Source organism: Sus scrofa, chromosome 4, assembly GCF_054392235.1.
Source record: "Sus scrofa isolate SSC_HxYL_T2T_F1_AM1 chromosome 4, Sscrofa_HxYL_maternal_Yorkshire_Landrace_v2.0, whole genome shotgun sequence".
In the NCBI taxonomy this organism is placed as follows: Eukaryota; Metazoa; Chordata; class Mammalia; order Artiodactyla; family Suidae; genus Sus; species Sus scrofa.
The window spans coordinates 128,454,398-128,474,213 of record NC_139386.1 but is presented as its reverse complement, the minus strand read 5'-3'; the positions used below and the strand labels follow the sequence as shown (position 1 = coordinate 128,474,213).

The following is a 19,816-nucleotide window of genomic DNA, read 5'->3' as shown; positions in this document are numbered from 1 at the left end:
CTACAAGTCCCTGCTAAGAGGAATGACTAAACAAATGAAGTGACGACTTCCTTACAGCAAGCAGAAGGTCAGTCAGCATCGGAAAGGATGAATTCACCATTTGACAACCAAAACGGTAATCACGGATTCAGACAAAAGGCATTAACGACTCAAACTAATTGGTGACCATTGATGAGAAACAACATTTACGTTCCCGTGGTCTCAAAGACCCTCCCGCAAAGTGCCTTTCACTTTCAGTGGAGAAATCGGACAGATGCTATCCTGACCAAGGGATCAAAGTCTCTGTCATCAGGAATAGGACTTCACCCGGTGTCCTTCCTGATCGGATACAGGGAAAAGCATAACACCTATCACTTCTGCGGGGTTTCTGTGGGGAAAAAAAAAAAAAGTCCTGAGTCTAAGACATGCTACAAAGTACTTGCCTGTACCCTCGAAAGGGTTAAGGTCTGGGGCTCCCTGGTTGCCTAGTGGTTAAGGACCCGGTGTTGTTACTGCTGTGGTGCAGGTTTGATCCCTGGTCTGGGAACTACTGCAGGCTCTGGGTGTGGCCCCTCAAAAAAGTCTAAGGCCATGAAAAAAAGACTTAAAACTGCTCTGGAAATTTCCATTGTGGCTCAGCAGGTTAAGAACCAGACATAGTGTCTGTAAGATTATGGGTTCAATCCCTGGCCTTGCTCAGGGGCTTAAGGATCTGGTGTTGCCAGTGAGCTGTGGCGTAGGTCACAGATGAAGCTTGGCTCCCATGTGGTTGTGGCGGAGGACTATGGCTGCAGCTCCACTGTGACCCCTAGCCCAGGAACTTCCATATGCCGCAGGTGCAGCCCTAAAAAGATAGAAAGCAAACAAACCAACCACCCCCAAACCCAAAACTTTTCCAGATTGAAGAAGAAAAGATAAAGGACAACTAAATGTACCATGTGATCCGGAGCTGGGATCTGGAGCAGAGGGACTTTATGGGGCAATCAGCAAACTCTGACTGTGGTCTGTGGACCAGACATCATCCGTCAACGTCAGTCTGACTCTGATGGTCATACTCCAGTTGCGCGGGAGTACTCTTGTTTAAGGGAGTATCACTAAAGGAGGGTTAAGGAGGCTTCATGTCTGCAACTTGCAAATGATTCAAAAATTATATTGGATGTGGTCACATTAAAGCTATAAGCTTTAATACCTGTAAAATTATGAATGAATATCTTTCCAAGTTGTGGCTTCCAACCCATGCCTAACACAGAGCACTGCATTTATTTACAGTCTCCTTAAATGCCTCCTGCTACCGTCTAAAGTTTTCTCCATGAAGATCTTGTGTATGTTTCGTTAGGCTTATTCTTAGGTACTTCAAATTTTTTCATGCTATTAAGAGATCTTTCTTTTTTTTTTTTTGCCTTTTCTAGGGCTGCTTCCTGCGGCATATGGAGGTTCCCAGGCTAGGGGTCTAATCAGAGCTGTAGCCGCAGGCCTACACCACAGCCACAGCAAAAAGGGATCTGAGCCACGTCTATGACATGCAACACAGCTCACGCCAACACCAGATCCTTAACCCACTGAGCGAGGCCAGGGATGGAACCTACAACCTCATGGTTCCTAGTTGGATTCGTTAACCACTGCGCCACGACAGCAACTCCCAAGACATCTTTCTAAATCCATTCCTTTTCTATTAGTTGCTGCCATACACACATGAGTACAGCAGACTTTTGCGTACTGATTGTGAAGGCAGCAGCTTTGCTGAACTTTAGATGTTACTGAATGGTCCTCATATGTAATCATATCAACACAGAAACAATTTCCAGCCTCTAGGAAAGAAAAACTCAGAGATTTACATATGGTGACTATATTGTCAAGAATACACAATGGTTGCCACTTCAAAGATTTCTATAGTTGTACAAATACTGTGACATGATGTCAGTTGGGAACAGTGTGGCCATAGTACTATCTTTACAGTAAATCAGCTCAGGAAGTAGGTAGGATTCCATTTGCTTCTGAGATCTCTAGGCAACAAGTCCCTTATGGGCTATCTTCATCTCTGTATCAAAAGAAATACCTTGTCCAAGCGGCACTTAAAGTAATTTTAAATACTCATAAATTCTACTTAAGTCCTCAGCATGAAAAACAAGCCTATCCAGGGAAGGTATGATCAACCCTTCACAAACGGCTTCTTGGGAACTTGAACACCATGCTTTCCACACAACCTCCCGGTGCTCTGGCAGCTCGGAAAGGGCCCACCCCCCCGCTGCCCCTTCCCTTGGCCCACATTCCTTCCGTGTGACGTCAGACAACTTCCTGCTGAAGGATCGCTACTGCATTGCTGGGTAGCAAGGAACAAGGCACGTGTGGGCGCTCTGGCAACAACACCGCCTCGAGGGAGACGTAAGGGCCCAGGAAACCAGAGAGCATCTGCAGACGGAACAGCTTCCGCAGGACAAGACGCTAAGAGCCCTAAAGGCAGGAAGGAACCCAAAGTCGAACTCTTTCTCGTGAGGTTCAAAAGTGAGGGGATGGAGCTCCGGTTGTGGCTCAGTGGGTTAAGGATCTGGCACTGCCGTGGCTATGGCTCCGATTCAACTGCTGGCCCAGGAATGTCCATACACAGCAGGTGTAGCCATAAAAAGAAACAAAAAAAAAAGGGGGGGGGGAGGGGAAACCGAGAGCCTACTTGATTGTATTCTTTGGCTTATCTCAACAGATGAAAGGAAAACTAAGAATGCTTTAAAAGTACATTTTCTAAGGTTCAGCATGAAATGGTGAGAACGTTTTGGACATGGATGGTGGTCACGGTTACAGGACAATGTGAATGTACTCAAGCCACTCAACTATACACTTAAAACTTGGTAAAATGGTAAATTCTGTTACACATATTTTGCCACAATTAAAAATTTTACAGGATGCATTTTCTATTGTTAAACACTACCTAATATTCCTTAGCGATTACACAGTCTTAAGAGTATGCTTACATCAGCCCTGCGGTTGAGACAGCCCTGCGGTTGAGACTTGATTCCAACCGTGACACCTGGGGAACCTAGAATACATTACTTAACTGAGCGTCAGCTTCTTTATCCATAACACGGGGATGATAAAGTACTGACCTACCAGCTGCAGACTGCTGTAAACCTGAAATAATTTACGTGGACCTCAGCAGAGTTCACGGCATGGAGAAAGGGCTCAATAAATGTTGGCTCTTATTTTTTTTTCAGGTTTTCATACTAATACAATTCTTTTATATTTTTACAATGAGGACTAAAAACAAGGCTCCAGTGCAAAAGGGTGGGTTGTTCTTTCTCCCGAGTCCTTCATGTCATGCAGAACCACGACAACTTCCCAGAAAACGCATTCCATGTTGGAGTCAAGGGTCACAGGAGTGACACGTGCTGACGGCTAAAGCCAAGAGTCAAGAAACCTTCACGTCTCACACCCTAAGAGGCAGCAATTTCAGAAAAGCCACAAGAACTTGAAATAACTTAACTGGTTAATATATATATGTATATATATTTTATCAAGTATAACATGGTCATATAAAAGCATTTGTTACAAATATAATTCACACATACAAAAAGAGGCTATTTTACTTTTTTTGTCCCTTTTATATCCTATTTTAGGCAAAATGATAAAGCCAAGAAAATAACAGAACTGCACTAGTTCTAAAAACTGGGAATTTTATAAATGAAATATAGCCAATCATCTACACCTTCTCTCAAATTTCAGACGACACTTATTGAACTATACTCTTAGAAATGACTTAAATAAATCCTTGCATGATTCAGATGAAACATACATTGTCAATGGTTATACATCCTGGTAGAAAAAGTACATACAATTATTTATAAGTGGAAACATTTCATACAAAAGGAATGGTAAAAAAACAAAAACAAAAACAAAACATAAAGCCCAGATGACATTAAGAGGAAGTGCACTGAATTTTAAAACATTGTTTTGAACTATTATATAAAATGCCAAAATGTTCAGAACTGTTGAACAACAAAAGTTTATGCAGAACAAAGCAAAGAGGTGAAAAATTAAGTGTGTAACATCTAAAACCAAATGAGACATGACTGAATTATATAATTTAGAGACTTGTTTAAGTGCATTTTCTTTGTACGATTCAACTGACTACCAAATGTAAAATCTAGTCATTAATTAAAATGCAACTGAATACAGATCTGCAAGCCTTTTGGCCATTATGCAAATATGAAAAGGTTAAGTGAACTGCCAACTGAAAAATAAAATCTTACATATATACCATAAAAGCACAAACGGTCAAGGACATACTATAAACTTGTGTGAAGAAACAATCACACCAAACAAAGATCTTTCAGGCACGTGCATTCAGAAACATTCCTTTTATAAATAAGCATGTAGTTTCACTTCAAAACATAGAGCTGATTTCCCTCAATTGCACCTATTAGTTGAGAGCTTTGTCATATATTATGGATGCACATATTAAATGGACCGCTTTACGGGAAATCAAATGAACTTTAAAAAACATGAGTCTATTTATTCACAACTTCAAAAATACATATAATTCCAGTGAGGCACAGATGGGGCCCTATCACAACAGTCTACCGTTCAATATAACCACAGGATAACACAACACAATGACAAAAAGCAACGTATAGGATGTGGCAAACCTACACCACAGGGCCCTGTCCAAAACTTCTCTCAAAAAACAAATACCACAAAACAACGACAAAAGAAAAACCGCATTCTGACACGCCTACACAAACTGCGGGATTTCGTCTTCAAGGTCCTCAAACTGCTGCATGCGTTTCAGCCGCGGCCTCTGACACACGGGATGCAGGCCGGGCAGGTCACGCTCCTCGGCCCTCCCCTTCAGCTTACCAGCCGGCTGCCCCGGCCCAGGTGACAAGGTTTCTGGGCCTGGAGGCGATTTCGGTGCCTGCTCCGGGGTGGCAGGGGGCACGGCTGCAGGCGATGTCACAGGTCTCTCCTCCTCCCCCCTGCCACCAGCAGCAGGAGCATGTGGCTTATAAAACGTTGTCCAGTGCTGGGGCTGCAGTGTCCTGGGTGCTCTGACAGGGGCAGGAGGGCACGAGTCAGAGGACCGTCTCTCTGACACCTGTCTGGCTGCCCTGCTGGGTTCTGCGTATGGCTTGCTGGGCTGGGTGGTGCTGCCCGGGTGGTCCCCACCACTCCTGATGCTCGTTGTCACTCCTCTGTCCTGGAACACATGGGGCACCACCACTGGAGTCTTTGCAGCCAGCTCATTTTGTTCACACTGCTTCTCCCGAGTTTTCTGTAGAGGCTGCTGACCAAAGCCATCAAATTTGGAACAAACAGAAGTTGGGGTGTCTTTTCTATTAATGCCGTCAAAGGAAGGCTTCTTGCCAAACTTGTCTGAATTTACATTTCCCATATTTCTGCCATTTCTCTCGTTGGGAGGGCTCGCAAGAAGGAGGGGTCTACCTACGGGCAGACTCACGGGTCTAAGCTTGGTCCTTGCCGTATGCCTCTCAACACCGTTCATCTCCCTCTCAGATTTCAGAGCAGACAGCTTAGAGGTTTTACACACATCTTCCATCTTTCGTGATGCTGGTTGAAGCTCTTGGTCTATGAGCAAAAGCCCTTTGTTGTCTGAAAAAGGAAAAGATTCATTTAAAAAATCAAACTTGATGGCATGTAGTTAACAAGCGAGTCTGAAGGAGTTACAGATGAACACCCTCTAAAAACAAAAGTTTTTGTTTTCCAAGTTATTCTGTTAAATAACAATTAAATATAAAATAATAAAGGTACGCTTTGAATTAAAATGTTAGAATTCCATATTTATTTAAATCACTGTAATAAACAGATACAAAATTTACTACAGGTTAGGAAAAAAAACTTCTTTCACGTACTGCATATGAACAAGTATTTACTGGGTGACAGAGTTACCATGATTTCAACAGGCAGATATTGGTGTCACCCTCAGAGGAGTGACACCAATTCACAGGCCAACCAAACATAAGTAGGCCCTGAATTCCAAAGCTTCTGCCAACGCAAGGTGCTTTTCAGTTGTACGCAACTCACAGGGGGGCCTATCACATCCCATGCCTTCCGTGCCCTGGTCTGATCAACTCGTAAAATGCACCGGAACAGTCATTCTGTCTGATGAAGGTTGAACAGTCCTATTTTAAGTAAAAACTGTCATTCTCCACGTCTGCTCTTTCCTCCCAGATGTACCTTCTCTCCTATCAAGCCTGGATCCATGACCCATGTTTTCTCAAAATGGGACCCTGAGTTCCTTTAAACCCTGTCCCTTTTTGCTGCATCTCCCCTAAAAAAATTCCCATTTCTGGTAAATCCCGGCCCTCAGCTCAGGCTCTTCCAGGCAGCGGTGTGCAGATAGGAGCCCAGCAGGATGACTGGGCAGCGTCTCCTCCTCCAACCGTCCCCTACCCCGGAGACTGGGGACCTCTCTTCCCTGGGTTTCCAGGTCCTTCCCGGGCATGTACCCAACACCCTAAGGGACCCGCCGCACTGCCATCAGGCTGCAGACGCCGAAGCCCAGGTGCCAGGCTCAGCCCAGCTCCAGCCCTTGGCTCCGGGCCGGGCAGTGTCACCCCCCTCAGTGCCTTCATCTGTCAAAGAGGAATCATCTTTGTCTCTATGATGATGTGCAGCCTCTTCATCTAATCATGAGAAGTGCTTAGAAATATCTGGCAAACGGTAAGCCCTCAAAAAACGTCATTTCTTTTTATTACTATTCCTAACTGGGAGCCCTGTATCATGAGTAGTGAAATAATCACAAACAGGTTCAACTACTGAACAACGCATCAGAGACACGAACTCTGGCAGGATCTGCGCTCTCTCAGACTGCTAGGCTGAGGGCTGAATAGGGCGAATACGACCTATTTTATAGCACAGAACTTTTCTGAAGATCAAATCAGATAAACGAATCAAACAATAAGCACAGTGCCTAGCAGAGAGCAGGCAGGCACTTAATATTAGCTCCCTTACTTTTTAGACCTTGTCAGGCTGTGATCACTAATATTTCATTATACAGCAAATTGAATATATATGGCTGCACCTTAAAAGCTCAGCAGTTAGCTCTAGAGAGGTATAGATTTATAGTGACAAATGGAGGCCTTTCTACAAAGCAAAAGCTACCAATCACTACAACTAAAATTATTATTCGGCGGATAAGATAACTACAGTCAAGGAAATAAAGACATACATAGATGTGTGCTTAATGTGTAAAGGCAGGTGATAGGAAAAGGCATTTGAAAAAAAATTAGGAATTTTTGGAGCCTAAACGGTTTGAATTTTAGGAGTTTAGTTGACTCTGAGCGGTTAGTTAGATCATACAACGATCCACAGTAAGAGAAGATGCTAACAAACCATCTTGCCGCTCAATACATCTCTGCCTTGACTTAACTGACGGCAAAAATGAAAACGAAAAAAATTTTCAGAAAGACCACGAAACATACCTATAAACTCCAAGATGTCTTTTTATAAGAAGGAATATTGTAAAGAATGACACTCATACAAATACCAAAGCTACTTTCTTGTTTTGGTCTCAATGGTGGCATGCAGAAATTTCCAGGCCAGCAGCTGAACCCATACCACAGCAGGGACCTGAGCCGCAACAGTGACAATGCTGGATCCTTAACCACTGGGCCACCAGGGAGCTCCCAAAAGGCAACTTTCTTAATGGCTGGCAAAGATCCATTTACTAATGAAGCTTCTGTCTCTGACTTCCCTCAACTCCACTCGCCTTGACTTTTAATCATGCTTTATTTGGCCAGTTTTAAGTAATCGAACATGCATTTTACATGGCCACTCACCAATAAGACATGCGTCACATTTTTCTAATGCATTCTGCTTTCGTTCTGATTCCTCAAATGATGCAGCAGTTTCAAAAATTTTGTTTTCACTATCTGCAGTACAGATATCCTGTTGATGGAAGAAAACTTTTAAACATGAAGAAGCAAGATACACCTCAAAATAAACGGTTCCAAGATTTTTAACTTATTAATAACATAATCATTAAAAGTTCCAACACAAAAACGGCAAAACTCACTTCCTTTGAAGAGAAAAACAGTGACTTCATAGAATGTTCTGGATCTCTTTCTTCTGGTGATAACAGAGGCTTTGGAAGACCGCCTTGGTCAACCTGGGGGGCAACACCTGTACTCCACACAGCCACATCCTGTGGCTGCAGGGACCCGTCAAAGATCTTCTGTGAGTAGGTAATGAGGAACTCCACCAGCCGCGCTTGATTGGAATAGTCGGCGAGGGAGGAGATGGTGACAGGAGCAGCTGTGGGCCTTGGCCTAATGAGACTCGGGCCGAATATCACCCCCAGGTTTCTGGAGTTCATCTTGTTTTCTTCTGCGTGATCCACGACTCTGCGAAGCAGACACACGGAGCTGGGTTAGGTTTCCTTGATGGTAGTTTACTAGGGCGGGGATGGGTGGAGGAAGAAGGGGCTGCAGAAGTCCCGGAAAAGGATATATTGATTCAATTAGCTACTGACCACACCCCAAACTGGTTTCATAGCATTAGGATTAAATTTCAATAAGCAGAAGGAGCCAGTACAGTTTTTACCAAAAGAAATTAAAAAATACCCTGAAAAGCTGCTCCTGTCGTAGTAAAGACACAACAACCCTCCCAGGTCCCTAGGCTGGAAACCTTCTCCCATGGCCCACAGCTAGGCTTCAAGCCTGGCTGGTCCTAAGATCTCTCTGCTCTCGTGCCGCTCCCGCTGCTCCGGCCTCACTGCAAACTCCCACCACCTTCCGCTTCTCGGCTGTCAAGGAGATGGTGGGAAGTAAACGCCTTCCCGCTATAGCCCATTTTCCATGCTGCTGCAGAAAGATCTAACAGGCGAACCCAAGCCTGTTAAATTCCTGGCTCAAGAGTCTTCAGCGAGTATGGAAAGGAGCCGGGCCTGGCACGTGTAAGGCCGGCCGGGCTCCCGCTCGCTCGCTGGACGCGGCCCACTGCCTCTCCAGCCCGGCCTGCGCGAACCACGTGTGCCACCCCGAGGCAACACAACCTCCCGTGCGTCTCTGCGTCGCCCGCCCTCCGCCTGGGACGCTCTTGGGCACAGTCTCTGTCCCCACACCACCACTCGGTTCCCCGAGTCCGGCTGGGGGCCACCCTCTCTGACCGCGACCCCGTCCTTCATGCTCCTCTGCGTGCTGGGCAAACTCCGCGGCAGCGAGAAAGAGGCTGCGCTGCGCTGGGTGCAGGCCTGCCCTCAAGCTCGGGAGCCCAACAGAGGACAGAGGCCTTACATTTCATCCTCACTGCCCCAGCCAGAGCCTGGCACAGAGGAGGCGCCTGAGGGAAAGAGGGTGGCTGCATGAATGGATACTCCCGTCTCCACGCATGAGAAATGAAACATTCAGTGTAAAAACACAACAATGCGGATGGACTCAATGCCACTGAACCGCACTCTTAAAAAATGTATGTTCTGTGCCTTTTACTATAATTTTCAAAAAACCCTAAAAGCAAAACCAAAAAACTGATCTTATTCAAAGTTCTTACCGCTTAAGATGAACTATGAGGTAATGAAGGCTGTTAAAATTTGCTGCGGGTAGTTGTCTTAGAAGGTCCTTGCTTTTTAGAAGAATTCGATTTATTTCTATACATGTACTCGGCCATTTTTTGTCCTCGGGGTTATCTTTTTTGGTCTCTTGTTCTTCATTTACATGCTGGATCTCTATTGCAAGGTCTACAAATTCCTTGTACAATCGAAATAAAATAAATGGTTCTGGAAGCTAAAGAAATAAAATTACGTTAGGAATATCATTCTGTCCGTGTTTTGCCTGCTGATAGTCTATTGAATGGCGGTTTAGTACGTCCCTTCTAGAGAACAGGACTTAAGGTCAATCCACATTTAGACATGTACACACATCTCATCACAAGGACAAACACTATTTTCTATTTCTTTAGTTTGGAATCCACATGAGATGATGGATGTTCCCTAAACTTAACGTGATAATCACTTCACAAGGTATGTGAGTCACATCATTGTGTCGGAACCTTAAACTCGCACAGTGTCGTTGCCAATTATATCTCAATATTGCCAAAAAAATTACACTCCACAACAGTAAAAGTCTATGTTTGCCAGATGTGATCTATAAAATGAACCCAACATCAACATATATTACATCTAGATTAAAAATGAGTTCACTGGTAATCAACGAAATCTAAACCTAAAGCTGTGCCATGTCATTTTAAAACTCTGATACACAGTCTATGCCAATTACATTCAGGACTGCCCCAAAGTTGGCACCATCTTCAACTATTTCATTGAAGCAAATCCAGGATGACGTACAAGACTAAGTCAAATTAATTAGAAAAAGCTTATTTTCTGTTGGTGTGGGGGAGACAGAGAACAAAACGCTCTAAGGCCCTCGTGTTTTACTTGGGTCAGACTGAAAATGGGCCGAAGACAATATGGCTTACGAGAAATAAACTGTCAACATTTCGTTATCCAATTTTAAAATACCACTAGAACTGCCCTAAGCAGGTCAAAAGAGAAAGCTCCTCTCTCAAACTATGGACGAGCCAACCCGGTTGACCTGTCTGCTGGCATAACCGGTTCCAGGGATGGAAAACACAGCATCTCTCAGGCGGGCCGCTGTCCTGCACCATCCGTGCCGAGGCAGGCACCCACTGCTCCAGTTTTCTCTGCTGGTTCCGGAGTGGTGGGGTTGTGTGAGATCAATTTCTACCTTGCTCATCTTGGAGCTTCGATTTCCCACATGGTAACGAGTAAAACAAAGGCTCCTCTCTAATAAGGCGGTAAGAACTGAGCATGGTTCCCCCACACTAATGCTGTACCGGGCCCCATTTATTTCATCTCGCCGACTGGCCAGAAGAAATCAAGGAAGAGTAGAAGTCTCCCGTTCTCCCTTGAGGATCCTGTAAGATGTGAATGAAGAGCTAGCGGCAGTTTCCTTGGCTAGCATGGCACACGTCTGTACCTTATTTCTCTCCTCTGACGCCACTGAAGTACAGCTAAGCCCACAGGACTGGGAGAAAAGGAACGGAGACAAAAGTGACATTTCACAAGCGGAAAAGGAGATGAGCGAGTGCTGACACGAACTCCCAAGAAAGCTCAAGTTCCAGAACGGCAACTGACAGGATGTACCGGATCCTGGGGAGACTCAGGGACTGTCAGACTAGATCCTCTGATGGGGAGAAGGGTGAGCTATCTAAGAAGCATTAGATTTCTAGATCATGTCTCTATGCCATGCTCCTGAGTAGCCTCAGAAGGCTGGGGATTTCTTCTCCAGGTCGTGCAAAACAGAGGGTGTGCAGACAGGCAATGCCGAGCACAAGGAACAGGTGCGTCGCCACGTCAGAATAAGAATTGAGGGACTGTACGCCTGCCGAATGCAGAGATCCTGGAGTCTTCTTCCCTAGCTTGGTTCCCGGAGTCCTGGAGCCGTACTTCAGGCAGGGGAAAACTCTTCGCTGGGTGTCAGACCAGCCCAAGAGCAGAGCCGTGAAGATACAGACATCAGGTGTTTCCCAAACAGCTCTCCTAGATAACACTAGAGTAAAAATCTTCAAAGCCTTCATACGTTCAAGAGCTTCTGGAGAGATTTTAATTCCCGAAGCTTTTAAGAAAACAACTATGGAAGATAGAAATCAAAAGAAGTAGGGAAAAACCTACTCGGTGATCTACTACTGTGCTGTCAATCTTGTGGCCACAAGCCACATACGGCTACTGAGCTGTGGAGATGCAGCTCTTCCAAACTGACATGTGTGCTAAATGAAAAACACACACTGGACTTCAAGGACTCAGTACCGAAAAAAGTAGAATATTTTACTCATAATTTTAAAATACTGGTTAGATGTTCAGATAATATTTTCACTATGTTAAATACTAAAATCAACTGGACCTGTTTTTTAATGTGGCTGCTAGAAAATTTAATATATATATATAGGGCTCACATTCTATTTCTATCAGACAGGGACAGAGATTGAGAAAAGAATCGCTTTTTAGAAAGCTATGAATATTTCAGGTAGAAGAAATACTGCATTCAATAAAAGAGAAAGAATGCCGTAAAAGGAATAGAAAATCAGAATTCTTGGAAATTAAAACAATCTCAGAAATGTAAAACATGATTTCAGAAATGGTTTAAATGGAAGATAAAGCTGAGGAAATTCCTTAGAAAGCATTAAAAGAAAACAAAAACAAACAAAAGAGAAATAATAGGAAAAAGGGAAGGAAGCTAGAGAACCAGTACAAGTTGTTAAGTATCCAAACACAAGTTCCAGAAAGAAAATTTAGAGAAACAGAGGGAAAGAAATGAGCAAGAAAAATAAAGTTCCAGGCACTAAGGAAGTAAGGAGAATGACAGAGCTTGTGGAGTGCCTGGGACACTGGGTCAAAGGACGCCCACATTGAGGCACACACTGTGACATTTTAGGATAATGGGGAGAAAAAGAAGATTCCACAAGTTTTCAGAAAGAAAACATTAGGCCACACATAAAGAATCAGGAATGAGAAGGAATTCAGGCTGCAAAATTTTTGACATAAATGCCTTCAAATTTCTGAAGAAAAATAATTTCCAGCCTAGAATATTATAACTTTCCACCCTATCCACTTTTTCACTCCCATTCAAGAAAGTAAAATAAAGACATTTACAGATAAAATAGTTTCAAATATTTACTTTTTTTTTTCTTTTTTTTTAAGGCACATGGAAGTTCCCAGGCTAGGACTCTAATTGGAGCTACAGCTGCCAGTCTACGCCACAGCTCACAGCAACACCGGATCCTCAACCCAACGGGCGAGGCCAGGGATTGAACCTGCAACCTCACGGATCCTAGTCAGATTTATTTTCGCCATGCCACAATGGGAACTCTCCTCAAATATTTACTCGTAACCCATCTTGCTTGTACAACCCAAACAGGAGAATAAACAGAAAACAGGAAGACATGACACACAGAGGATGACGGCTCCTCACCATGTGGAAAAGGACCCTGATGGAGACAAGAACTCCAGAGCTGGACACAGTGAGGGCCATTGTCACTACGCTCCCTGTAACACCCTCTTCGCTTTCACCTGAGGACAGAACGCAGCTGGGGCCTGGGCCAGATCTTCTGTACGTGGCTTATCCTGACAACGTGCTGACGGCTCGGGCAACCCTTCTGTGAGCTGCTGCCTGAGCCACGAGGGCCCCTTACCTCACCCCACAGAAGCCTTCCCTTTGGATCTATTCCTGAAACACGCAGGTACAACAGTGAGGACAGAAAGAGAAAAGAGAGCAGTCCACCCCCGACCACATTCCTGCCGAACTTCCAGTGCCCAGCTCACACGACAGCCCTGCCTGCCGCCCCAGGAATGGTGAGATCCGTGCTCCCCGAGTGCACGGATGCCCTGACCACCATCCTCCCACACCAGCTCCTTAAATATTAATGAAGGCCAAGCCGAACTATGACCCAGACACTGTTCTACTTACTGGATCCATCCTGTAACAGTGTGAATAGTGGACTTAACTTTCTTTCTTCCTTTTTTACAGCTACACCTGTGACATACAGAAGTTTCTGGGCTAGGGGTCGAATCAGAGCTGCAGCAGCAGGCCTACACCACAGCCACAGCCACAGCCACACCAGATCCAAGCTGATTCTGTGACCTAAGCCATAGCTTTCGGCAATGCCAGATCCTTAACTCACCGCACAAGGCCAGAGATCAAACCCGCATCCTCAGGGACACCATGTCGGGTTCTTAACCCACAAGCCACAATGGGAACTCGTGGACTTCTCTTAAACAGATAGATTTATGCTTTCTACTCAGTTTTCTAGAACTTACGATATGTTGTTCAGGAATGCACAACACGTGTTAGAACTATAAAGAAAAGAGAGGGAGCTGCTAACATGTTAGGGCAGACCTTTGGGTAGAGCTGGGCGCGACGACCTGGGGAGGGCACACAGGCCTTCTCTTGGGTACGGTAACATTCCGTTGCCTTGGGCCGGGTGATGGAAAGTGAGTGAGTGTAGTATTATTATGGGTCTTTAAACTGAGCATTATTTCATATTCTCTTTGACCTGTACATTAGTAACTGGAAAGATAATGATACAGTCTGTCACTGAAAAAATAGGTGCAGCAAATGTTAGCAAACTGCAAACTGTATTTTTGCTCTATCTACTATTAAGTTTCAAGGGTAAAAACTTTACCTGTCGAAGGTATAATTTTAAGACATCACAGATGTCATGTGAACTGAATTCTGAAATGTCCACCAGGTGCATTCCGTTCTCCAGAGCTTGACACAGCTTCTCAGTCTTCACTTTGTTTCCACACACACGATAAATTCCCTTGAGAAGAAAAGAGAAGAATTTTGCAAAACTTTGCTTCAGTTCAAGTGTTAAATATTTAATGTCTACTTCAATTTTTACTAAAATTAAAAAAAAAAAACTAGTACCAAATTGGGTAGTATTTTCCAAATAAATAAATTCAGTTTTTTAAAAATTCCATTATTTAGTAAAAATCGAGAGCACTGTCCTTTAAAGTCTCCTTATCATTAGAACCAATCACATCTTATGTATAAAGATTAATTTTAAAAAATAAAATTATTTAAAACTTTGTTTCAAATGATGCAACTGACAAGGGCTTAATCTCTAGAATATACAAGCAACTTATACAACTCAACAGCAAAAAAGCCAACAACCCAATTGAAAAATGGGTGAAAGACCTGAATAGACATTTTTCCAAGGAAGATGTACAGAAGGCCAACAAGCACATGAAAGAATGCTCAACATCCCTGTTTATTAGAGAAATGCAAATCAAAACTACCACGAGATACAACCTCACACCAGTAAGAATGGCCATCATTAATAAGTCCATGAATAACAAATGCTGGGGAGGTTGTGGAGAAAAAGGAACCCTCCTGCACTGCTGGTACAACTACTATGGAGAACAGTATGGAGGTACCTTAGAAATCTATACACACAACTACCATATGACCCCGCAATCCCACTCTTGGGCATATATCCGGACAAAACTTTTCTTAAAAAAGACATAAGCACTCGCATGTTCCCTGAAGCACCATTCACAACAGCCAAGACATGGAAACAACCCAGATGTCTATTGAGAGATGACTGGATTAAGAAGACGTGGTATATATACACACAATGGAATACTACTCAGCCATAAAAAAGAATGAAATAATGCCATTTGCAGCAACATGGATGGAACTAGAGACTTTCATCCTGAGTGAAACAAGTCAGAAAGAAAAAGACAAATACCATATGATACTACTTATATCTGGAATCTAATTACGCACAAACGAACCTTTCCATAGAAAAGAAAGTCATGGACTTGGAGAACAGACTGTGGTTGCCAAGGGGGAGGGGGAGAGGAGGAGGGAGTGGGGTGGATGGGGAACTTGGGGTTAATAGATGCAAACTGTTGCCTTTGGAATGAATTAGCAATGAGATCCTGCTGTGTAGCACCGGGAACTATGTCCAGTCACTTATGATGGAGCATGATAATGTGTGAAAACAGAATGTGTACATGTATGTGTAACTGCGTCACCATTGCTGTAGAGTAGAAAAAAAAATTGTATTGGGGAAATAACAAAAAAAAAAAAGAATAAAAAAATAAAATAAAAATGAGCAAATAAAATAAAATAAAATAAAATTTTAATTTATAATGTACCTGTAGACACAAGGCTCTATTTTCAATCTCTGAAGCACATATTTTGAGTACAAAAGGAATGCCATCTGGTTCCTTTTTTGCAACTTGGGTGAATTCTGCTCCAAATAAGTGTATTTTCCCCGGAAGTTTCTGATGACCACAAATGATGACTAAATTTTCCAAACACTTGCGGTGACAAACAAGGAGACACTATAAGAAAATGATAGTTTTAAATGGTTAACTCACCTTAAAACTATTCACGACTGGACAAATTACAGGAAGAGTGGTATCATAACAAAAACGAGCTTAAAAGGCATTACTCGTGGTGTCTCAAATACATTTGATAGCAAAATGAAATATAAAATTATAGAAGGTATGCTGTGGTTCAATTCACTAAAAATACATTTGTGAAAGACCCTAATCAATAAAATTAACAACAAAAAAGCAGAAAGAAAAAGCCTAAAAGGGCTACTGCAAGTCCAGAAAGACCTTACCTCTTCACACTCGACACCCTGGAACACGACAATGCCTTCGCAATCCCTGCACTTTGTGGGGGATCTCAGTTTGCGCAGCTTGTGCGTGAGTGCTGCCTTTGACATCAGCGTCTTCTTATTGGGTCCTTGCAAGAGAAGCAGATTAGTACATAATAACTGTGAGATGACAGAAAAATAACACCACACGATACACTTAAGAAATCTTTAAATAAGATCACAAAAATCTATTATTTTGAGTCTGTAACATCAAAACAAGCATTCAATTTATATATCTCTCACAAGGCACACATCTATCTAACATTTCAGCTATGAGTGAGAACCACCATCGAAGCACTAAGCCACGTCTGAAACAGTGTGGAACCAGGTTTCCAGAATCAGCCAAGTCTACACTGGAATGAACATGCCCTTCATTGCACAGGTGGCATGACATTCTTAAAAAAGGACCCTATAAAAGCGTTGAAGGAAACCAGCCACATGAGGTTAGTAGGTCAGCATTATTTGTACCAAAGACAAAACTATTCTTACTTCATTATAAAAGTATAGATAACATTAACTAGTTATCTAGCAATATCCTACCAGAGGTCAGGTGTTCTATATTATTTTCAAAAGTGATGCCCAAACAGGTACCTGGAGGTCGCAAATGAGCCCTTTTCTTTCTTTTATATCCTTTAACACCCACAACTTCCCATGCCCTCGAGAAGGAAACTTGTTTACGTCTCACCTAGATTCTCACACTATTTCTTTTAAAGAGGGTTTTCTTTTGCAAAAACTCTCATGAATAGAAATAATAAATTGCAACATTTTCAACAGTTAAGTCATCATGTTAGGTTTATGAGAGAGCAAAATATCGAGCCTATTTCAGCAACATGCTTGTATATTTTGGCTCTAGTAGTTTTGCTGCTTATTCTTATATTTTTATTTGGAGCATCTGATTAATACATCATCAACCCATACTTGTCCATAATTTGTTGGGATATATACTTAAGTCACCATAATGCCTCTTGTTTAATGCAGAGTAATTCTTTAAATCATACTGTTTTTTCCCTAACAGCATGTAATACTACTGATTCCACCAGTTCAGTTAGTGGAAACTGCATTCAGGAGAGTGTAGTACCAGCTTCTGAAGGGGAAGGCGGCTCTCTTTCGTCTAGATCATCCGCAGAAGACATGGTTCCACTGGACGGAGTTCGTGGAAGCTTTCGATGAAAGTCTCCTAAAGGAAAATTTGTTGTAGAACTTCAGAAATGGGTAATGACAACATTTTTTCAATAACACAAGTCATCCTATTTTATCAACTACAATGTAAACATCTGCTTCCATAAACAGACTTTGAAAACGAGATCCTTATATTCCTGGGAACAAAAGAAAATAGAAATCTGACTTCTTCAAATAAATTTAAAACTGAGCATGACACATTTCAATGAAACTTTACTGTCAACTTCTGATAGTAAGTATTAAGAGATTATAAACTCCAAACTCTATAAAGACAGGGTGTATTTTCTATTCAAATCTTATATCTAATGTCTGACAGAAGAGCTGGCACAATGGTATAGTTGCCATTAGATGCTTGTTAAGTCATAAAGCAACACACATAAGGTCGCCTAAAGCTTTCTAAAATAAACAAAACTCCATGAATACAGCAACACACTAGTGCCATCACACGTATGTTGCCAGCGAGCCAGGAGACTGGGACCCAGGAGCGACGGTCCTGGCGGGGAGCTGAGAGCACAGGACACAAGCCGACGGCCGAGGACGCTGCCCTGGGTCTCAAAGCAGGTTCAGAAGCAGCCCCCACCAGGTAGTGAGGTTTATTCGCGCCCCGCTGACATCACCAGCAGGGTGATGGGCAGGTGGAAGACTTCACTCCACTCAAGGCCCTCATGGCCTCAGGTTCAGAGTTAGAAAGGGCTTTACGAAAGATCTACCCCACACCCCCTCTCCCCAAAGACCCCCTTCAAGCCATGCTCAAAAGGTGGTCACTCGATTTTGTTGTGAATGTGTCCCCCAGTGCCGAAGAAGTCACGAGGCCACACGTCCACGTTGGAACCATCCCAACTGGAAAGCGACCTCTTTCTATCGCTGAGCAGAAACCTGCACCTGGAAAGCCCAGCGCGTGGGCCCACGTCTCCCTAAAAGAGCAAAGGAGCCCACTGACCCTCATCGCTTTAGGCGTCCAGTGTCTGAGGACAGCCGTCACCCCCAGGTCTCCTCTTTCCAGGCTGCGCATCCCCAGATCTCCAGCCACTTGTCACGTGACCAGTTTCCAGATGAGATCAGGAACGTTCAGGGTGTTATGGTCATAGACCCAGTTTCCAAATTTTTGTCTTTATCACATGAAGTCTTACACGATCCCAAATTAATAGGTAAACTAGAGCTGGCTCAGCTTAATTCTGAGGATAGCTAGAACCTTGTTTTTACAAAGCTAATTACAAATATTCAGTTACATATTTAGGCTCACATCTCCAAAGTGTCCCTTAAAGGCATTAATTTTAAAGTAGGACTCAAAAGTAGTGGCTTAAGGAGCTCCCACTGTGGCTCAGTGGGTTAGGAACCTGACTAGTATCCATGAGGATGTGGGTTCGATCCCTGGCCTTGCTCAGTGGATTAAGGATCTGGTGTTGCTATGAGCTGTGGTATAGGTCGCAGATGCGGCTCAGATCCTGTGTGGCTGTGGCTATGGTGTAGGCTGGCAGCTGCAGGTCCAACTGGACCCCTAGCCTGGGAACTTCCATTGCCATGGGTGGGGCCCTAAAAAAGTAGAAGGGAGGAAAAAGGAAAAAAAAGTAGTTGCTTGATAATTTGCCTATGAACCCTAGTGCTGCATGGAAGTTATTTCTAATTTTAAATTCAACAGATTTATTTATATGAATCAAACTTCTGTAATATGTAGAACACCAAAAATAAATAAATAAATAAATAAAGGCCTTGGACTTTAAGGTGGGTAAAATCCTACAACCTCTCTCCCACAATGCCAAGATCCTAGGAGTCAGAAACATAGCCAGGAATAACAGAACTGGGGCAGCCTGTGGTTAAAAAGTGCAGGAGAAAGAACATCAAAAGTAATACTTTCATAGTTTGAAGAAATAATTTCAAGGGTTCAAGTGACACCCTCTTCTCCTGGTAGCTCTATTACCTCTGGCAAGTCGTTCCCTTTGAAGCCACTAAGGGAGAGTTCATTCAAAACAGCTACGCAGCTTCTCTAAGGAGCATGAGACTACCTATCAAAGTACCTTAAAGCACATACAAAAATGAGTAAGTTACCACAGGCACGAGAATTGGTGTTAACTATATGGTTCATGATAGCAATGAACTCAAAAACAATCCAAAAGCGAGATAATGACTTATGTTTGCAGAACAGAATTCTACGAGCATATAGTAGAAAATAAAGACAGCTTCTCACATCAATATGAATTCTCAAAAAAAAAGATTAATGAAAGAAGTCACAAAAGAAAGTATGATTCTATCTGAATAGTATTATGAAGAGGGCAAAGCTCAACTAGACACGAGTACGAAACATTTAACACAGCTAGGGAGTGATTAACAAAATTCAGGACGACGGTCCATTCTGGTGGGTGACAGGGCAGCTCATCAAGGAGGTGTACACAGGGGTCCCTGACATACCGATGAGGTTTTATTTCTTAGGTGAGGTGATGAATATATGGGGGCCTGTTCTATTTTAAGTATTTAATCTGTACATACCTATACAGATATAGATGCAGAAGTCTCTCTCCCTCTCTCT

General features: G+C 43.1%; 1 protein-coding gene and 1 long non-coding RNA gene across 6 annotated transcripts in view; one reads left to right on the top strand and one right to left on the bottom strand.

The window, feature by feature from the left end:
• Positions 1-1,360: 1,360 nt before the first annotated feature.
• LOC146404251 (uncharacterized) lies at positions 1,361-4,936 on the top strand. Its single transcript, XR_014844761.1, has 2 exons — positions 1,361-1,654; positions 1,715-4,936. It is a non-coding gene; the product is annotated as an uncharacterized LOC146404251 (long non-coding RNA).
• ARHGAP29 (Rho GTPase activating protein 29) overlaps positions 3,461-19,816 on the bottom strand; it is an 84,698-nt gene continuing 68,342 nt past the window's right edge. For all 5 annotated transcript variants that reach the window (XM_013997364.3, XM_085023913.1, XM_085023911.1 and 2 more), the window contains 8 exons: positions 17,192-17,290; positions 16,078-16,202; positions 15,605-15,793; positions 14,125-14,262; positions 9,478-9,710; positions 8,006-8,333; positions 7,770-7,878; positions 3,461-5,580 (listed from right to left, as the gene is read on the bottom strand). In XM_013997364.3, coding sequence (XP_013852818.2) covers positions 4,703-5,580; positions 7,770-7,878; positions 8,006-8,333; positions 9,478-9,710; positions 14,125-14,262; positions 15,605-15,793; positions 16,078-16,202; positions 17,192-17,290 — 2,099 coding nt within the window. In that variant the 3' untranslated portion in view covers positions 3,461-4,702. The remainder of the gene's footprint in view (positions 5,581-7,769; positions 7,879-8,005; positions 8,334-9,477; positions 9,711-14,124; positions 14,263-15,604; positions 15,794-16,077; positions 16,203-17,191; positions 17,291-19,816) is intronic.